General features: G+C 44.5%; 2 protein-coding genes across 3 annotated transcripts in view; one reads left to right on the forward strand and one right to left on the reverse strand.

Moving 5' to 3' along the window:
* ABHD3 (abhydrolase domain containing 3) overlaps positions 1-2,389 on the reverse strand; it is a 27,293-nt gene extending 24,904 nt beyond the window's left edge. For both annotated transcript variants that reach the window (XM_024206508.3, XM_026661551.2), the window contains exon 1: positions 2,049-2,389. In XM_024206508.3, coding sequence (XP_024062276.2) covers positions 2,049-2,210 — 162 coding nt within the window. In that variant the 5' untranslated portion in view covers positions 2,211-2,389. The remainder of the gene's footprint in view (positions 1-2,048) is intronic.
* Positions 2,390-18,342: 15,953 nt separating this feature from the next.
* Positions 18,343-21,422, forward strand: part of MIB1 (mindbomb E3 ubiquitin protein ligase 1) — a 116,537-nt gene continuing 113,457 nt past the window's right edge. Inside the window, exon 1 of the mRNA XM_026661557.2 lies at positions 18,343-18,630. Coding sequence (XP_026517342.1) covers positions 18,402-18,630 — 229 coding nt within the window. The 5' untranslated portion in view covers positions 18,343-18,401. The remainder of the gene's footprint in view (positions 18,631-21,422) is intronic.

Consider the following 21,422-nt stretch of genomic DNA (forward strand, 5'->3'; position numbering starts at 1 on the left):
AGGGCCGGCTCCAGGCACCAGCTAAAGAAGCAGGTGCTTCGGGCGGCCAATACCAAGGGGCGGCACGCTGGCCGCTTTTGGGGCGGCATGTCCGGGTCTTCGGCAGCAATTCAGCAGCAGGTCCCTCAGTCCCTCGTAGTGAAGGACCTGCCGCAGAATTGCCGCCGAAGAGTGGAGCGGTGCGATCGTGCTGCCGCGGCTTTTTTTTTTTTTTTTTTTTGCCGCTTGGGCGGGGGCAGAAAACCTGGAGCTGGCCCTGCTTGTGACCCCCTTTCATGAAAATATCAGATCTCGTGAACCTCCTCCTAAAATTAATATTTCCAGGGATTTTCTCCCTTACCTGAGTATAAATTATAGAAGCAGTGATCTTGGAAATAATTTGGTTTTTTTTATGACACACTTATTACACACTATTTATTATTACATTATTATTTATCATTACATTCATAATTTTATTACATTATGAAAACGGCAACACTCTTCCAAGATTTCACTTCTGTAGCCCATATCACTTCGATTAAGCCTCCTACATGTTTCATCAAGGAGTACCAGACGTGAAACAGCATGAAGGTATTTAAGAAGCCAATGCAAATAAAGAGTTCCTCCCACAAGTATTCGGGTCTTGAGCAGTCCAGGCAAACAATGCATGACTACAACAAAGCTTAAACTTGTTCTGCCAGGAAATCATGGTCACGGGGCTCGGGCTGCCGGCCCCGGCGCCTGGGGTCCCTAGGGATGGCTCTGTCCGCCATTACAGAATTTTTTTCTGAGGACCCCGATAACATTTCGTGAACCCCAGTTTGGGAACCACTAGAAGGAAAGGGAGTTACCCAGGGGCAAGGAGGAGAGCTGGTGGGAGAGTAAGCCCTGGGGTCCCGTCCTGGACTAGGCAGTCTCACAAGAAGTCTAGAGGGGGTGAAGTAGCCACAGGGAAGCTCTGCTGATAAACCCAGAGACAGGCAAGGCGATACAGAAGTGGGGTAGGAAAGAGGAGGGAAACAACAACTGAGACTGAGCAGGTCTGGATTGCTAGTCAGAGGGTCCCTGGACTGGATTAGCAGGAGGGCCTGGCTTCCCCGACTAGCCACTGGGAAGTGGTGCAGGACCTAGAGGTGCAATGGAAGACCCTATGACAGCTTGTCTGGTGTGACTGTGTTACCCTGGAAATGGGGGTAGGGACTATAAAGTGACCTGGTCAGAAGGCTGATTTAAAAGGGAGCACCCCAATTCAGACAGAGGGCTGACCAATAGAAGTGCCAGATGGGGTAAAAAAATAAAAACCAGACCCAGCCACAAGGAGGTGCACCTGTGGTGAGTGAACCCCTTCAGGGTTAATTATTTGTGAAATACAGGGAGGGAAACATAGAAGTATCTGAGCTGCATATCAAAGTATGTATATCTAGCTAATGGCAATGCAGGGAACAGAAAAATTGTACAGAGGAGAAAGATAAATTACTTTCTTTGGCACAATGTTAGTAAATGTTTAGAGCCAGAGAACAGATGGTTTAGAAGGGGGAGAATTTTCTTAATTTCTCCTTCCAACACTCCTTGTACCCAAAGTCTGTCTACTGAAACTGACAAAAGGGTGCTGTCAGGACAATTTTCTCACCATCCCCCTGCCCACCCCCAGAAAAATTGGATATGAAAAAATAGACTTAATAAAACTAAAAATCCCGTACATCAGTATGTGTAAACAAATGAGCATTCCCCCGGCAGTGTGTGCAACCCAAACAAAGGAGCACCCTTCTAGTGCAGGCGACAGTGACATTGACTGGAAGCCGCCTAGACAGTGAAATCAGCGCGGCTTTGCTTTTATTTGTCCAAAGGTGAAAGAAACTTCAGACGCGAGGAAAGGGGGCGAGTGCTGAAGTGTCTGCGGTTTGCAAACTCCTCTCGGCTTTAGCGAGCTAGTGGGGATTTGTATCAGAGCCGAAGACATTTGCCGTTTTTAAAAAGCGTTTTAACCTGACGGTGACCCTAGTGTAACGCTGTCAGAGCATCGTCTGTTCTCTACCCCCAGAACCATCCTACCGCCTGTCTCCACTCACCTTGGCGATGCTACTGAGGTAATAGCAGGCGAAGGCGGCGCTGAAGCCCAGCACCAGGGACAAGCCCACACCGGAACCGAAGAGCCCCGCCGGCACCTGGATCTCCAGGTACAGGGACAGCTCCCGGGTCAGGACCTGCAGATCGGTCTCCAGCAGCCTCATAGCAGCAAAGGCAGCTCCGGAGGGCGGGATGCGGCACACACACGGGGAGGGGGAAGCGCCCGGTGATGCAGGGCTGGGAACCGGCGCATACACCCTAGGGGAGCTCGGGGGGAAGGAGCCCGGCAGCTGACTCCGTCCTGCTGCTTCCCCGGGATCCAGACGGTGCCGAATCTCCTGCAGCCAGCGGAACGTTCCGGGGCCGCCCCAGCAGCAGCGGCGCTTCCTCCTCTTGCGGCTGCCCAGCCTGCTCCGCCCCTGTCCCTCCCCTCCGGTTGTCCAAGGCCCGGCCCGTGCGCTCGGGCGGAGATTACCGCAGTGGGGGACGGCGAGACAGCTGTGACAAGGCGCAAGAGCCACACCCGGGCAGGGGGCTAGAGAGGCAGGGATGTGGCGGTGGGGTGGGGGTGGGGAGATCTGCATGCAGGAGGATCCTGCCGCCCTCTAGTTGGTGATGGGGGTGGGGGAATCAGGCTTGTTGCAGGGTGGGCTCAAGGCCATGCTTCCAAAGCGCTTTGGCTCACTACCAGGTGGGAGCGATGGTGTAGCAAGGGCTCTCCTGCATGTCAGATGTCCTTACATGCTTTGATAACGCACAGGGAGTGGCCATTGGCCCCCCCAGAGACTGAGGTGTGCACAGGAAGAGTGATCTGGGCAGGATGAGTTTCTTCTATGGGCCATTGTGAGAGTTTAGTGTCCTTGATGGGCCATCAATACATAGCTGTCTTGCACCAATGTAAATTCTATCTGCTGGGTGTTACCCAGGAATACAACACATGTATAAGATACCTGTACATAGCCAATATTCATAACTTCCGATACAAAGATGATACATGCATATAAACAGGATAATCATAGTTAGCAAATCATAACTTTTCCATTGACACCTTGTGATATACTTTGTACAAGGTTAGTTGCAATTGCATAACAGTTGTAGAAACAATGATAAAAATGGTCATATTCAATCATACAGCACCACACATGCTGAGCCAGTTCTCTACAGACAATAGTTTGGGAATCACTGCTCTTGCAGAACAAGTCCATTCAAGGCCGAGGCTTCCACCTTCTCGCTTTCATGACCAATGTCTCATTTTCATTCAATCACTTTGTGAACCACAGTTCTTCAGACAGACCTAAAGCGCCTCCCTTTCAGTGAGAACAGAGACCCAGGCAAGGTTGGAATTTAAAATTAATGTGTCAGTTGTCAAAATACCAAAAAATACTAATTATTATTATTATTTAAGCATGTGTATATTCAGACAGTAATAGTAACTAGTAATCTCTCACTTATACAGGGCCATACATTGGCAAGAGGGCTGAACTGATTTTGTAAGATTTAAAAACATGAATCTTCATGGGCCACTTCATGTTGAATGTGTGTCAAAATGTGTGTTAACTACTTATGCTAAACAATCTGTTCCTTCTTTTTTTTAGCTGTGACACACTGGGTATGATCACACTGCAATTAAAAACCTGTGGCTGGCCCGTGCCAGCTGACTTGGACTTGTGGGGCTCAGGCTAAGGGACTGTTTAATTGCAGTACAGATGTTTGGGCTTGGACTCTAGAACCCTGCAAAGTGGGGTAGGTGTGCCAGTAGCTATTCTTCCTACAGTGTTTCTTTGTATGTAGCCAACTTGAGTCTTCTAGTAATTCTCTGATATCTTCTCAGAGATAAGATAAGTAAAAAGTGATTTTGTTCCTATGTACCCAATTCCAAGAGACACTGGAGTTGTAAATGTGGGTGGGGGGGAACCTGGTGTGAACTTTGTTTATAGCTTTTTCAAAGGAGCACAGTCCAAAATTCCAAAGATACTTGCTACATTTACAATGCTCTTTGCCCTCCATTCCTTAGATATCTTATTGGGTCAACCTAGCTTTAATGGATTGAGAGGGAAGCCACAGATTTTTCTTTGATTTTGTATGCTTGTCTCTAAACCAGGTTATTCAAACAGATTACTCAACCTATTGTTTATCTAGTCTTCTTTGTAACTAGTTGCTTTGTAAAAGTAATTAAAAGAGACCTCACTAGGGTTCTCTGCTATTTTTGCTGCAAGTGGTTATGTGATGATGGGGGGCTTTGGGGAGAATTATGGATTTTTGGATTAGAGAAGGTCTCCGGTTACAAAAGTAATAATCTTGTGGGTGGAGGGAGCCTAGCTAATTCCTTTAGTACTAGTTTCTTTTTTCAGAGTAAAATCAGGTGGCTATTGGAGCTGAGAGATGGTCTTGAAGAAAGAGACTGGTGGGGAGCAGCAGTCTGAGAAGGGAGAGCTGGAACAGTGACAGGAGAATCAGGGTGTCTGGAAAAGGAGGAGTTGAAGTGACAGCCTGAGTAGGGGGTGGAATTTGAGAGGCAGCTTTGGCATGATCTGTAGTCATAGCTGCCAATGGACAGGCCAGCTGGCCGCAGCGGGTAATTGAAGAGACTCGTGGGAAGAATTGCTTACAAAATGAAGAAGTGAGAAGAGTCTAGTGAGGAAGAGGGACTGAGGAAGAACAGCAAGAGACTGCCCAAAAAAAGGATCTGAGAGCAAATGGTTTGCAGCACGACAGGAATTTTGCAAGTTCTTTGCTCTCACTGCAATTCTGAATGGGCCACCAAATTGCTTTAAATTAAAAGAGGGTGCTTTTCTACTTGTCCTTCAAGTCTTGTTTACCCTGGAAGGCACTCAGGGTATGTCTACATGGGGATAAAAATCCCCATGACACAGCTGGCCTGGGTCAGCTGACTTGGGCTTGTGACGCTCCAGCTCCGGGGCTGAAAAATTGCTGTGTAGATATTTGGGCTTGGGCTGGATCCTGAGCTCTGGGACTTTGCGAAGGTAGAGGACAAATTACATTCAGCATCATGTGAGCTAATTGTCATTAAACCTAGCTTAGGCCACCGTTTAATCATTTTAGGTGACATGATGCTGAACACTATTTGTACTGGTTTGTGCATCGTGTCTGATCTCTGCATCGTGTCATTTAACATAATTGTTCACAACCATGTTAAAACGTGGTACAATTCTGTGGCATATTCCAGGCTGATATCAGCCATGTTTGCCTGAAGTGCCCCCACTCTATTAGTAAATGTTGATCTTTCCGAGAAGGTTTGTGTTTGCTACTTCCTGAGGCAAATGCTAAGCTGCAGAAATGCTAAAATATTCCTTAATACTGTGGAACTTGCTGCAAAATCCACTGCTTGCCACAGGAATGTGATCAAAATGTCATTTCTAGCCCTTATAGTTCTGAAGATTCCTTCAAAAGGTGACCTGAGTACAAACCAATGCAGTGGTGCATTCCTGAGTTTTCAGACAACATGAATCAATAATTCTGAGAAGTGTGAACTCCCCCATGAATTTGATAATTCTGAAACCCAAAGATCACAATTTGTGGCCTACTGACAATGTGAGACAGCATAAAATAAACTAAATTAGTATAAAAATAAACTACTGTATTGGGTATATTTCTCATATTCATCTCTAATCCAGTTAAAACTGCCATTTAAAAAATCTATCTGAAACTGCCATAAAACTTTGACAATTTTTACTAGACTGCCCCAGAATCTAGGGACTTTCCGATAGAATGTGGGTTAAGTTTGCTATGGAGTACATCAGGGGTAGGCAACCTATAGCACGCGTGCCAAAGGTGACACGTGAGCTGATTTTCAGTGGCACTCACACTACCCGGGTCCTGGCCACCGGTCCGGGGGGCTCTGCATTTTAATTTAATTTTAAATGAAGCTTCTTAAACATTTTAAAAACCTTATTTACTTTACATACAACGATAGTTTAATTACATATTATAGACTTATAGAAAGAGACCTTCTAAAAATGTTAAAATGTATGACTTGCACGCGAAACCTTAAATTAGAGTGAATAAATGAAGACTCAGCACACCACTTCTGAAAGGTTGCTGACCCCTGGAGTACATAGACCCTTGTCTATAGCTACAGTTGAGGTAACACTTCCATTTAAACTCCCCTATTTTCATTCCCTTATAAATATCTCAATTTTTTGTCTGAAAAGTTGCATGCTTAAATTAAGCGCAGAAACAAAACATTTTATGGTGTTTTATAATACTTTTAGTTATTTAAAAAACATCTCAAAGCAAACAATGAAATGCTGGCTTCATTGAAGTCAATGGTAGCTTGGCCATTGACATCAGTGGAGTCAGGATTTCACTCAAGAAGATTTTTTTCCACCTAAAAAATGGTCTAGTTTTCCTTTTGCATGATAACTATGAAAACTACTTATAAAACTTTTTGTGTAATCTTGAATGAGGTTTGTGTGTGTATATATATATATGTGTTAAGAGTATGCACAGTACATAACTCATAAAAATTCAGCAACATGCACTAAGGTGTGTGTCGTAGGGAATTTGTAGGAGCATTTTTTCATAAATGCATATCCAAATAACCACACCTGGTGTGTATGAAATCTAATACACTTATCTATTAAAACTTGCATTAATGTAATGTCAAGATTGAGACTTCAGTTGCTTATGTTAAAACATTAAAAATTTAAGATTATTGTGTATTCTTGGATTACTCAAAGTTCATCATTACTTTAACAGATAATTTCATAGCAACTAAGCCATTGTTTATCAGATATTATTTAGCATTTATATAGGCCCTGATCCAGGAAAGCTCTTGTGCAAATACTTAACTTTGAGCACATGGCAATAACAGTCCTCAGGCACTTTAAGTACATGCTTAAATACCTTGCTGTACCTGGCCACTGATCTTACATCTTCAAAGCACTTCAGGAACACAAACTAATAGATCCTGACTTTACCCCTGTGAGTTATTTAGGTACAAATTACTATCCCTTTTAGAGATGGGGAAACAGATACAGAGAAGAACTGAGTTCCTGGATGCCAGTCCCCTGATTGGATCACTAGACCATGCTTCTCTCTTCTCTCTAATTTAAGGAACTGCACTTTTTCCTGTATAAGCATAGATGCACATGTGTTGTATGAAAACGTAACAAAACCCTATTGCATAATATTTGAAAGCATTTAATAGGTACATAACTTTTAACTCTACTGAAATACATTGGACTACTAGGCAGCACAGAGAACTTGTATGGCAGCACAGAGAATAAAGTAATTTACAAAAAGCTATTTATATAGAGAAAGCAGGTGTATGTGCTATTGTGTATATATACAGCACCGGGTGGACTGGGCCCCAAGAGGGAACTGGTTCAGGCCACTTGAACCTCATTAATAGACTCTGGAGAGGGCAGCTGGTCTCTGTAAAGAGCCAGGGGGGAACGGGAACCAGGAAGAAGAAGTTGTAGCAGTGAAGCTGCTGAGAGTTAGAAGGCTTCTCCAGGCTGCAGTGCACAGAAAGTTTCACGAGAGTCTCAGACTTCAGGGACAAAAAAATTCCCACCAGGTAGGTCTGGGAGGTCTAGGCCTGCTAAAAGCAGGGAAGAACCAGAGTGAAGCTGGAACTTGAATTAGATTCTCCCCTGGGAGAAGCCCCAGGACTGAGGTTGAGATGGCAGGGGGAAAAGACTTTAGCCATGGAGGGCTGGGAGTCACCTACCAAAAGCAAGGGAAGACTACAGGCAGGAAGGCCTGGCAGTGATGCACGGGAGAGGAAGCTTCTCTCCTGGGAGAAGCTCCAGGATTGAGTGTGTGGAATTGGTTATAAATAAATTAGGCCCAAAAGGGAATGTTCTACAGACTCTGAACTGGCAGAGTTTATTTAAGGAGCTCTGAAGAAGAGGGTAGCTGATGCAGCGTATGGCAGAGCTACCCCTGGCTATGAGGAGATGCTGGGAGGCAGCTGACTCTATTGCATTTCTAGATTGTTAGAGGATCCTTTGCTCTGACTTTTTGTCTGTCTTGTGACTTAAAATTTCAGCCTTCACACTTCATTAAGATTTTTCTCCTCAGCATATAATATAGATCAGCCTAGTAAATGGTTATAAAATCCACTTAGCCTGTGAGAGGATCCCAATTTTTGGATTCTAAAGATGTGCCTGCCTGAGGTGGGAGCCCAGACTCCCAAGTCTACTCCAGAATAGGATCTAAGAATTCATTATTCTTCCCCTCAATCTGGCCCACTTTGCATCATTTTCTGTTGCCTATTTAAAGAGCACAGCTGCAGCTGCCATCTTGTTTGTGTGTGTGTGTGAGAGAGAGAGAGAGAGAGAGAGAGATTGGGTTTTCAGGAGGCATAGCTAAGATGAATAGCTCTCTAGAGGTAGAGTTTCAAAGTGAATAGAGAGAAAACCGTTCTAAGAGTCTCATGAGCCATGGTTGCCTGCCTTAATGGTCCCTATGACCTTGTCTTCACTAGCATTTTTTGTACAATCTCCCACTATTGCAGCTCCACTGGAATGGCAAAGGTGGGAACACTTGTGTAGACAGGCTGGAGTTTTAGGCCCGAATTACCTGTGTAACTTTAAAAATGTCAGTGGCACTAAGCATATGCTGCTAAACTGGGATCCTAGTCACTTTTTCATTGAGATAAGATTAGATGACTTTGTGGTTAAAATGCTGAGAGCCTGTCTACACTAGAACTCCCACTTCTGGAAGTGCAAAATTGAGAGATTTAAGAAAAAATATCATGTAGACAAGGACTCAGAATTTGTTCATATTAATTACATTGCCTTTTGTGGCCACCTGCTATGGCCAGAAAAATAGCAGCTCCTTTATGGCCATTATCAACTGACTGTACTGTAAGTGATTGTGACTTTAGTTTGTATGAAAAAGAACAGGATTAGCCAGGCAGAGTATTGGTATTCTTATGCTGAGGTTTGAAAAGGTTTGTAATAATAGTTTGTCCTTGCCACTGACTGAGATACTGTTCCTTTATAGTAAGAGAAATGAATTTTGTCATATCATTTAGCACTTATGTAATGCTTTTAATTAATAGATTTTAAAGTACTTCACAAAGGTAGAAAAGCATGGGGAAGCTGAGGCAGACAGTGTCTACATGACTTGTCCAATGTCTTATGCAGCAGGGAATGGAAACCAAGTCTCCTGACTTCTTGAGTGATTTATCTTTAAGTGAAATGCTCTGGCTGTGTGGTTCTCTTTGTCCTCCTAAAAAAACAGGAGTACTTGTGGCACCTTAGAGACTAACAAATTTATTAGAGCATAAGCTTTCGTGGGCTACAACCCACTTCTTCGGATGCATATAGAGTGAAATATATTGAGGAGATATATATACACACATACAGAGAGCATGTTAAATATATACATACACCTCTACCCTGATATAACGCGACCCGATATAACATGAATTCGGATATTACGCGGTAAAGCAGTGCTCCGGGGAGGCGGGGCTGCACACTCCGGCGGATCAAAGCAAGTTCAATATAATGCGGTTTCACCTATAATGTGGTAAGATTTTTTGGCTCCCGAGGACAGCGTTATATCGGGGTAGAGGTGTATCATAGCTTTAATGAATGACTATATATGGCCACAGGAAGGCAGCAAAGCCTGAGGAATGATAAGGGTCTGCTGTATTTTAAACCAGAGATAAATTAAATGTGGCCTATAGAGGAAGCCCATGACTGCCCTACAGCTGGTTGCAATTTTTAATGTCCATTTCTGATTAAAAAAATTTTAGTTGATCAAAAAACCTAAATTTTAGCTGGGCAAAATTTTTCATGTGAACCATCAAAAATTTGCAGTGGTTTTTTGTTGTTGTTGGTCTTTTTTGACATTTCAACCCTCGCCCTCAAACAAAAGAATTGGTGGAGAGTCTTTGGCTAAAACAATTTTGTTTTGTATCAGTTGTTGTCATGGGAATTTATTTCCCCTAACCAGCTCTAGGCTCCCCATAACTCTTAACATAGAGATGGGGCCTGAGGAGACTGCAGGTCCCAGTTTGCAATGTTCCACTTTGATCCAAGAAGCCAGGATATTTGGACTAAGAGCATCATATGCGGGGATGTATTTTATTACCCCCTCTGACCTGAGCAGCTAGTCAGAGTTCAAGGCCCCGGGGATGTTGAAGTCTGGCATTATCTTTGATGCTGTCTTATTTATTTACAAGGAACATACAAACTCCTGCTTCTCTGAATGCAGAAGGAATCAAAGGCAAAAGGACTAGTTCCTTAGCTTCTCAGCCAATGCCCCAACCCCGGAACCTCTATAGAGTTTTCTCAAGGTCACCCATGGTTACAGGTTTCTGCTTAGTTTTCTTCAGGCTTTCTCTCTCTGTGTCTTCCCTCACATATACTTATCTAAAACAATACTTGGCAACTTTCCCTACCTCTCCAGACCACATAGTCCCAAACTCCTGGGCAGCTCTTAGGTGGAGATTGTGATTAATTTATCCTTAGCTATGTTAAGTTGGGGGTGCATTGACATCCCTCAATCTCAGTGACTCAACCAATACGAAGGTTTCATCCAGCTCATAACATTTCTATAGGCTGCATCTGTGTATTTAACACAGGACAGCTACAGTCTATTCCATTTTATGTCCTCAGCTCTTGAATAGTTGTGTCTGCAGCCCTCAGTGGGACAAAGTTTGGGCATTTCTGCTTTAAATAGATAGTAGTAACTGACTGCAATGATACTAGTTGTGTAACCAAGGACTACTCAAGTAAATGTGTTTGAAGGATCAGGCCCAGTGCTTCTAAAAATGTAACAACTGTTTTTATAGGTGTTCCTTAAAACTGAAGTGTGTCCAGAACTTAATTGGGAGTCTAAACACACTTTCTTTGTAAAGTGTAACACACAAGGTTAGAGTCTCACCTACAATCCACACATACATATCCCCAGAAAGCAGAATAATAAAAACTAAAAGCAATGTCTGCATTAAACAGTGCCTTTTAAAGGGCACTGCTTTTCTATGGAAGGTTCACTGGATAAGATAGGCCTCAAAATGAAGTCTTGATTTGTCAAAAGAATCAGAAGTTTTAGCCTTTCAGTTAGTCATATAATCCTATCCCAAAATCAGCATACCAGGAGAGTATTCATACACTGGATGGTATAAATTATATTTGGGAGCTTCCCCAGATGATAGTCTTTGTCCGAGTGCATGTACATTTATAAATCTTTCAGCAAACTCAGCCAAATGCAAAATCTTTCACTAAGTGGGGGAATTCACAGTTGCATTGCAGCCACTTTACAATGGTTGTGTTGCTAAGGAGCCCCGGGGGAGAAGAGGAGATTTGGGATCCAAAGAGGGAGGTCATGTGCTTCTTGCAGATCCTGGGGAATCAGTGACATTTGGGGGCTGCCACTGAACCTGCCTCCACAGGCAGAACCCTGGAGAGCTTGTCCCCTGCAGTTTTTCCAGAAGTGTTTTTTCTCCCCACATAATAGTGACTAGTGTGTGCCATCTACTGGGTGTAATCTGAACTGTCCAACTAACTGCCAAAGAGGATTCTGCTCTAGTTACAGTAAGAACTGGTGGTTATGGAGCAGGAGGATCTGAATTCTATCCCCAAAGTCACTGTGGCTATTATATGTAGAAATGTGTCAACCAGAAAGTTCTAGGTGGTCACAAACTTTGTGGTTGCCACAATATAGTTACTAAATAATTGGATTTAAAAAAAAAAAATTTTTTTTAGACTCATCCATGACATCATTTATTCTGTATACTTGTGTGTCACTTAATATATAAGTATTAAAAAGTTACCTGCCTCCTAGAGCTTACTATCTTAATTGGAAAGGTGACATATCAACAAATGATCAACAAACTATGGTGTTTGGTGTAGCTTTAAGAAGACTCAACAGAGGAAGGGGAAGGGAATAGTTTTTGGGAGAACATTTTTTTTTAAACTGATCACTTAGAAGTTCTGTTTCATATTTTTCTTTCTTTGATACAGCTAGAGGAGAGATCATTAGAATAGAGATTAGTAATAGAACACTAACCAAAAGAAGTGAATTTTGAGGAGGGATTTGAAGGTTACTTGGCTCACTGAGAGATGGGGGCTATTCAAGGATCTGACTTGGAAAAAAAGAAGGGAAAAGTGGGGGCACAGCCGGACATGAAAATTAAATAAAAGAGAACAAGAGCAAAGATGTGAGCGGGGCGGAGGTGTACATAGGACCTTGAATATAAAGATGAAAAATCTGAATTGGATGCAACAAGAAACAGAAAGTGACTGAAGTGACATTTTCATAGATATTTGAAAATTAGCATTTTGTTTAGTGTGGGAAGAGAGGCAATGAAGCCATAAGGGAGTAGGTTGAAGAGGCTCTTATTCTGTTTCCAGTTAAAAGTATTGACTCCTGCCTTTCACAGGATAAGCACATTGGAATGGTTTCAGTTGTCTCATAACTGGTCCCTTAAATGAAATTGAGCCCTGCTCTCCTGTCCCAGTCCAAGTGCATGGTCGATTGGTGAAATGGGGAGGGCAGGGCTGCCCTTGGGACTTACAAATGAGAGCGAGCCCAAATGCAAGGGAAAGTCCAGAACTTAGAGTCTAGAGAGAGGGTCAGAGTTCAGAAACAGAGCTGGGCTGAGAGCTTCAGGGAGCAGATGCCCCTGAAGAAGGTAGTGGTGAGAGTTCCCTAGTTGAGCAGTGGAGCCAAATCAGGCTGGTGAAAGCAGAAGGCAGTCAAGAGGTCATCTATAAACTTCCCCAGGCCAGAGAGCCATGCCAGAGAGGGCAGAAGGCTGAGAGCAGCAGAGAGAACTGCCTGCTAGCTCTCTCAGCCAGCGAGATGAAGCTAGAGATCCCGAGGGGCTGAAGGGTGGGGGATAATGATGAGATTGGGATGAGCCTGCTAATATCTCCTGGCAAGAGCTAGCCTAGCACCAATCCTGAGAATGAAGCAGGGCATAGATGCACCCCAGCTAGCGGGGCTGGGGTGAGATGTGGTGAGAGATGCAGCACTGCATCTGAGAGTCTAGGTGGAGTGAGATACTGGGACTGTACCAGAGAGCTGGGGCATGGTGAGAAATGGCAGAGCTGTATTTGGTTTGTTTTTAGACTGTTGGGCCTTGAATGTAGTGTTTGGATTTTGCTGGGAAATTGTGGACTATGGTTGTGGGACTCTTGTAATTAACCTATCAATGGGTTATTTATGTTTGGAAAGCTTGTATGGAGTTACTGGGGCCTCTGGAAGAGGGAAATAGAGGCCGGGGCTGCTGGTAGGGTCACCCTGAGGCCATGAAGGGGCACCCTGTAAGCCACTGCCCTGTGACTGGTCTCTATCTAGGTGTGTTCTCTTGTTCTCAGGATCGTTGAGACATCATCATGCTTGTTACCTCTCAGGGCTCTTTCCTCACACAGCCTGTACACCTGTCATATCTAACTATGTGTTATGGATAGCTCATTCCTTGAAACCATAATTTGTCCATATTTTTTGCAGCTTAATCTTGTTAATCCAAGAACTGTATTAAAAACAAAACATCCCACCACATCAGTTTTTTGTTAACACGAGTATTCGTCTTTTCAGGACCAAGATTTGGAAGGGACACTATGTATTTAAAAGCATTGAACTCCTCTCACTCAGGCACAAGGTAGACCTCCTCAACCATTTTAGCCAAAGGGTAATAAAAAGTATGTGCTTTAGATCATCCTCAGCAAGAAACACCAGCTGTACATTTGCTGATAATGAATATCTAAAATGTAGAATGGATGAGATGAGAAAATTATGACCCTAGAGCCATCAATGGATCCTCAAAAAATCAAAGACCCACAGTTGGAAAGAGAAAATGTTCTGGTAATTTGCCATTCACAACTCTTATGAATTTGTGTACCATTCTGGCTGAATGGCTGCAAAATGCCCCATACTAACGTAATAAGCTCAGTACAAGCAAAATTCACTCTCAGCATAAAGACATGCAAGCATTTTAAGAATGACACAACTTCCTGGCATGATACGTGTTAATCTTTTGAGGCTTCCACTGCAGAAGTGAAAATCAAACTCTGTGATAGGGAATGGATGCACAGTGGGCACATTTTCATATTAAAGAAGCTATTCCTTATGAGCAAATACTTTGGAGTCTTAGTATGGTGGAGGAAACAGTGACTAATGGGATCAATGCAATAGTTGTTTAGAAGTTTTGTGTCACTACTGTGCTATACTGTGAGAAAGCTGTATGCAAGAAAAGTCAGGAAATGTTTTCATGAGCTCTTCTACTGCTGGCGTGTAAAGGAAGTACAGAAAGGGAAATAATAACCTAGTTATGAGGGAAGCACAGCTACCTTTTAGCAGTTATTTTTCTCTTCTGACTAATCACTTCTCTTTCAAATCCTGCCTAGGATGCTTAATACTCAGCATAGCACATCCTTGTAAGGACAGATAAGAACAATGAGATAACATCATTCAGTCTTTTTTTAGTTATACCTTTGGTCAATCAAAATATGATTTCTTATTAGAATAGAAGGGGAAAAATTATTTAAGATGGCTAAACATCAACTTGGCATGTGTGGAATTAACCCAAGAATAAACTTTAGAGTGAAATATGTGTGTGTGTAGATTAATTAAGAGCCATATTCTAGATCAGTGGTTCCCAAACTGGGGTTCGTGAACCCCTGGGGGTTCACGAAATGTTACAGGGGGTTCTTGGGAAAAAATTCCCTAATGGCGGACAGAGCTGTCCCTAGGAACCCTGGACAGCACGGGGCCAGCAGCCTGGAGCCCCTGGACTTCCAAGAGCTAAGCAGATCAAAGCAAGCATATCTATCATACTGAGGAGATTTAAACTTCAAGACTCCTTATAAGAAATGGAAAGGGAGGTGGATATTTTTTGCTGTTTTTAAAATTAAATAGGCAGGTAGTATTGTTTTTAAAATTATTATGAAGAACAAGTTTAAGCTTTGTTGTAACGTGCGTTGTTTGCCTGGACTGCTTAAGACCTGAATGCATATGTAGGAGGAACTCTTTGAGTTGGCTTCTTAAATACCTTCATGCTGTTTCAAATCTGATACTCCTTGATGAAACATAGGAGCCTTGTCTTATAACAGGCTTATTCAAAGTGATACAAGCTACGGAAGTGAGATCTTGGAAGACTGTTGCCGTTTTCATAATGTAATAAAAATAATGTAATTATAAATAATAATAGTGTGTAATAAGCATGTCATAAAAACAAATTTTATATTTCCAAGATCACTGCTTTTATAATTTATACTCAGGTAAAGGAGAAAATCCCTGAAATATTCATTTTTAGGAGGGGGTTCGCGAGACTTGACATTTTAGTGAAAGGGGTTCACAGGTTGTTAAAGTTTGGGAACCACTGTTCTAGATCTTTGCGCAAAGTGTGGGTTTTGTGCAGGGGAACTTCATGGAGAGCCAGAGTTGGGTGAGGGTACATACTCCTTTTCCCCTCAGTGTCTGAACCATTAGCATAGCTACTATGATAGCTTCTGGGCTGCAGTAGTGCCTGCTGCATCCCCACCTACCTTGGGGCTTACAGAGGCACTAGCTCCATTGCCTTCTCTGTCCTGCCACTCCTCCAACACACACACAAATCCACCTTCTGCACTGCTGTAGAGCTAGATCTCCATAGTGAGCATGGAATATGTAGACTACGGTCAGACCACACCTCTACTTTGACTGCATAATGGAACTGCAGGGATCCATTGCCTTTAGAGATTTGGCCCTAAATATGCATGGAAATTCTGATAAGTGTTCAACATTAAGGCTGTGGTGAAGTGTTCCTGCTATTTGAAAGCACGGGGTCCTATGCCAAACAAAGCTAGTGAACTTGTTATCTAGTGGATTGTCATGCTCTTCGTTGCCTATTAGACTTGTCAAAAAATGTGAGTAAAAAAAAAAATAGATCTGCCAAGCTCATGAAATGTAAACATTTTCTGAGCTTGTAATCAAGCAGATGTGAAAAAATTAATCTTTGCATAGTGATGATCTCATATAGTCTTAATCTTTTCTCTATTTTAATCTTGCTTTGAACATGAGTTTCATGGTATGGAGGGCAAATGTGAGATCAAAGCCATTAAATGTCTGGAAAAAACCTTCACAAGGGGGAAGCAAGATGTTTTGTATTTCTGACCCCAGTATTGTGATACAAATAGCTATACAAAAGGCAATTCCTATATTTGCGTGCTGTGATATTAAAGGAGAGTGGGTCTTCATAGCCTTCTACATTTCCTTAATGGAGTTTGTCAACCTCATCCAATTAAATCTGTAGTTCCCAAGCCCCCAATTTGGATGTATCTACACTTGACTCTCTCTATCCCCAGCATTCCTTACATTACATCTTGCACAGGTGTCTTCTCCTTTTCTCTGCCTCTCTCTCAAAGCTATTATTTCTCTTTCTGTCGTTGCAGTTTTTTCGCCTTATTTTTTTGCAGCTCCCTCTCTGTTCTCTTTTACCTTCTTTCCCTCTCCTCCATTCGCCTCTGATCTCGCCCCTTATTTCATTTTCCCGGTTTCACTCTGCTTTTTCTCTCTCTCAAAGCACAGTTGACAACACGTGAACATTTTTGCCAGGAACAGTCCTTCTTAATAAGCAGGATTCTGCTGCCATTAAACACCCTCCCCTCCCCTCCAGCCAGTGGATAGGTTGGTGGGCATGTTGAGGAATTTTAGGTTATTTTATTTTTAGAAGGTGAGAATCAAATTGTCCCAGGCAGTTGGCTGATTTGAAAAATCATCCCTTGAAAACAATGTTGTTCCCTCCCACAGCTCACCATTCTCCCCCCATGGTTTCCCTATCCTCCAAGTACAGTGACATTTACTTGCAGGGACAGTATATGCTTTCCTCTTGACTGTGCCCTACCCTCTTCCCTGCTTCTCCCTCCAGTGCCCATATCTGAAATGCCTTCCATGCCCTGGCTGAAATGAGTATAGCTGTAGAGGCAGATGCTGGCAGGGTCGAAGCTGGCTGCCATGGTCCCAAAACCATGTGATTCCTCTTCTAAGAAAATGGGGGGAAGCTTAAAAATATGCAGCAGCAGGCAGGGCCGGCTCCAGGCACCAGTTTGCCAAGCAGGTGCTTGGGGCAGCCACTCCGGAGAGGGGCGGCAGGTCCAGCTATTCGGCGGCAATTCGGCGGATGGTCCCTCACTCCCGCTCGGAGCGAAGGAACTCCCACCGAATTGCTGCCGCAGATCGCGATCATGGCTCTTTTTTTTTTTTTTTTTTTTGCGCCGTGGGGGGCGGCAAAAACCCTGGAGCCGGCCCTGGCAGGGCCGGCTTTAGGAAGTGCGGGGCCCAATTCAAATAATTTTGACGGGGCCCCGGCAGGGATGACTTAAAAAAAAAAACACGTAAAAAAACATGCGGGGCTTGTACTCACCGGGCGGTGCTCTGAGCCTTCGGCGGCGGGTCCTTCACTCGCTCCGGGTCTTCGGCGGCACTGAAGGACCCGCCGCCGAAGTGCTGCCGAAGACCCGGAGCGAGTGAAGGACCCGCTGCCAAAGTGCCGCCGAAGACCCGGAGCGCCGCCGGGTGAGTAAAAATTAAAAAGGCGCCTCTAGCCAGGGAAGGGATTCTTGGCCACTTGCCCCCCACTCTGGGCGGCCCTGCCACTGTGCGCGGGGCCCTCTTAGGCGCGGGGCCCGATTCGGGGGAATTGGTGGAATTGGCCTAAAGCCGGCCCTGGGCCCTGGCAGCAGGGGTGTGCATGGCACCATTATTATTACATATGGCTAGAGGCCCCGCTTTGGGAACGAGGCCTTTTACTACCCGCAGCACATGAAAAGCTCCACAGAGAGCAGTGGATGATACTGCATCAAAGGCGTTGGGGTGGTGCCCATCCTGCCAATACACTGGAGCCAGCGTGGTCCATACGCCCGCAACGCCGTGTGCAATGCTCGACTCCTCTCCCTAGGTGGCGCTGATGAGCGTCCCGCTCCTGCGTGGCACCATTCTCCTTTCATGCACAGGGGCCTCATATGCGCATGCGCCACGAGGGGCAGGGCAGGCGGCAGCGCATGCGCCGTGTGTGTTCCTGGCCAGAGGATGAGGCGGCGATGGTGGTCTCACTATCTCCCCGCCCCCCGGGTCCCGGTCGCCGAGGTGCCCGGATGTAGTGGATGAGGCAGCGTCAGGCTCGCTCCTGCCCCCGGGACGTGTAGGCGGCTGGCGAGCGCCCCGAGCCGGGAGCGCCCAGTGCGGGGAGGGAGAGCCGGAGCCTACGCGAGCCGCATCCTCCCCCCGCCGCCTTGCCGAGCGACCGGCCGGCTGCCCCGGCCAAGCCGAGAGGCCCCGCTCCTCTCCCCCCTCCCCCAGTGCAGCCCCCGCGGAGACGCCCCCCGTGGCCGGGCCTCCCGCCGGGCCCCCGCGTCCTTCCCCCGGGCCCGTGCGCGAGGGGCGGCCCCGGCATGAGCAGCGCCAGGAACAACCGCGTGATGGTGGAGGGGGTCGGGGCCCGGGTGGTGCGGGGCCCGGACTGGAAGTGGGGGAAGCAGGACGGCGGCGAGGGCCACGTGGGCACCGTGCGCAGCTTCGAGAGCCCGGAGGAGGTGGTGGTAGTTTGGGACAACGGCACCGCGGCCAATTACCGCTGCTCCGGGGCCTACGACCTGCGCATCCTGGACAGCGCGCCCACCGGTAAGGGCGCCCGGGCCGGGGACGGGACGCTCCCTTCTATCTCGCCCCACTTGGCAGGGGGCAAGAGGGGCTGGGGTCATCGGCGAGAGCGGGGGTGCTGTGGACTGGACCAGTGGTTTCATCCTCTTCAGGGTCCGAAATCCTCCCACTGGAGTTGATGGGATGAACTTCAGCCGCGGGGCGTTGTAGGCTGGCTCTCGCTGTAGGGGAAGTAGTCTGGACGTCTCTGTTGTGGACTTTAAATCTTGATTAGATAAAGGATTAGTAAATGGACAATAGGGAACAGTTCTGCAGGAATGGGTGGGGTTGGAGGGAGACGGTGGGGACCCGAGTTTTCTTTCATCTTTACTTTTTATTCTAAAAATATCTCTCAAACTGGTTCAGTCACTTTGTATTGAGGGCAGCAAGATATCTGGCAGCAGCTCTTTGTTAGAGCTAAACACATAATCTAATTTAAAACATATTTTACTTACCGTACATTTCCCTTTATTTCTACTATCGAAACGGCCATAGCATGTTAACACTCAAGTACCTTTTTAAAACTTATTATTTGAAATTTGAATTCACTCAGCTTGGACAATGAGTATAGAGCTGTTGGTTTAACTCTCATGTTCTCTTGCACCGACACTATGCGGCAATTTTGGTGGTGTACATACTGCAGGGAATGTTAAGGCTAACACAAACCAAAACCCCTGTTTTAATTGAAACTTTCAGAAAAAGGAAAATCCCAGTGGCCTTAGCTTTTTTCTTTTTTTTTTAATTAAAATTTGGGCATAAGCTTACTGGACAGGATTGGTTCAGAGGAAGGATTATTAGTCAGATTTATTGGAATTCCTAGTGTTTTCCTCTTCATTTCATGTCTTATATTTGCATTTTGCCTTGAGAAGAGAAAATGAGTGGGAGGAGGAGGAGGCCATCTTTCATTCTGCCAAGGGTCCAAATTATATATACACAAAGAAAAATGATATAGAAAGCTTGTGATGTTTGTTAATTTCTTTAGCAGACTTAATAAGATACAGAAACACAGAACTTATTTAAATTTATTGTTAATACAGATGTGCAATAGAGAAAACTTTTGTCATATTGAACACTTGAGATGGATACCCATGATTCTAAATGTGGAACTGTTCTTTTCTACATGTCCTTTTGGTGTGGTAGGATTGGACTGGGTATTCAGGAGGGATATGGTTTAAAAACATAAGCTGAAAATCTTTTATGAATTGTTACAGAAACAATAGGGAAAGTGTGTGTGTGTGTGTGTTTCAGTCTTGGATCCTGATTTTGCAAATGTTTATGGTTGTGCTTACCTTCATTCACAGGGAATGGTCCTACTGAAATCAGTGGGCCTGCTCCTGCTTAAAATAAAGCATTTGCATATGTGTCTGCAGGATTGGCACCTTGAATGCCCCTGCTGTTCTTGATCCAATGTGTAGATTTCAAAGGAATATTGTCAACTTGAAATGTATCTGAAAGTTCTTAGCTACTGTAGTTGCAAGTGACTGTGGAAGTTTTCTCCACTTTTGTTGTTGTTGCTGTTTTTCAATTTTTGTTTTTTTTACATAACTTGTGGATAGTATTAGTTTGTCTCATGTATTAGCCTGATGACAGCATTCTCATGCACTTGTTTGGGAGAAGCTCATATGTTCGCTTCTCTCCAGGCTCCACATGAAGGTGTTTGCCATAAAAGAGGAGTAGAGTTGTTTCTGAGTTTTAGGCTAATGGGTGTCTCCTCTTCATAGAATACCTGCATGGAACCAAGGGGTAGCTGGAGTTGGGGTTGAGTGGTAAATCTCTTCTTCATGCCACAATTCCCTGGGGTGTGGAAGCAACAGGAATTTGGAAAGAAGGGGAAGCAGCGGGGAGGTAGTATAGTCTAATGGCTAGGGCACAGCATTAGGACTCTGGACCTTTAGGTTCTAATTTTGTGACTGACCTGCTGTGTGACCTTGGGTAAGTCATGACACCTCTCTGCTGGCTTCTTGTCTTATGTAGATTAAACTCTCTCTCACTGTGTGATTGTCTGTTGTCTAGCATAAGGGGGCCTTGATCTCAGTTGTGGCCTCTAAGTACTACTGTAATATAAACAATAGCAAGAAATTGTGGGGGGATGTTAGAATTTGGGAATCAGTGCCTCAGTACTGTTAGAGAGGCAAGTGAGAAGGAATCCACAAAAGGAGGTGTGCACCCAAACATGTTTGTTGTTGGTTTTGGGTCTGCTCACTGTCCCTTACTGAAAAGACCATTATAAACATCAGCAAAGGAACAGAAAAACCTTCCTTTCAAAAAAAAAGAAAAAGGTGGGGGTGGGGCGGAGGGCAGAGGGAAGGGATGGGAAAGAAGTGGGAGGGGCAGGGGGCGGGGAGAACCCAGGCAGGACATATTATTTGAGCATTAACCTGTACCCCCTGACAGGCCAGCCAACTGAGGTTAAGAGCACTGCCATACTCGAGTTAAGGGCTTTTGTGTACAGACAGGGTTCAAGTTAATGCTGCAGTAAAGCAAGCCCTAAATATGTTTCATATATTTCTGGAGATATACAGATAGCTCTGATGTTTTATTATAATATATAATAAAATTAACCCATTTTACACTCCACCCTTACTACCAGGATAATATACCAATGAAATACGTGCATTACAGCTAGATAAATAACCAAAAATCATGGAATGATATTTTTATTCTTCTCAAAATATTGAAATTCATCTTGATTAATGCATAGAGACCTTGAAATGAAATTGCTTGTCATGTAATTCTTTGGGATATACTGTTAAAGTACTATTTATAAAATAAAA

Source organism: Terrapene carolina, unplaced genomic scaffold (genome assembly GCF_002925995.2).
Source record: "Terrapene carolina triunguis isolate 2854851 unplaced genomic scaffold, T_m_triunguis-2.0 Scaffold58, whole genome shotgun sequence".
Taxonomy (NCBI): domain Eukaryota; kingdom Metazoa; phylum Chordata; order Testudines; family Emydidae; genus Terrapene; species Terrapene triunguis.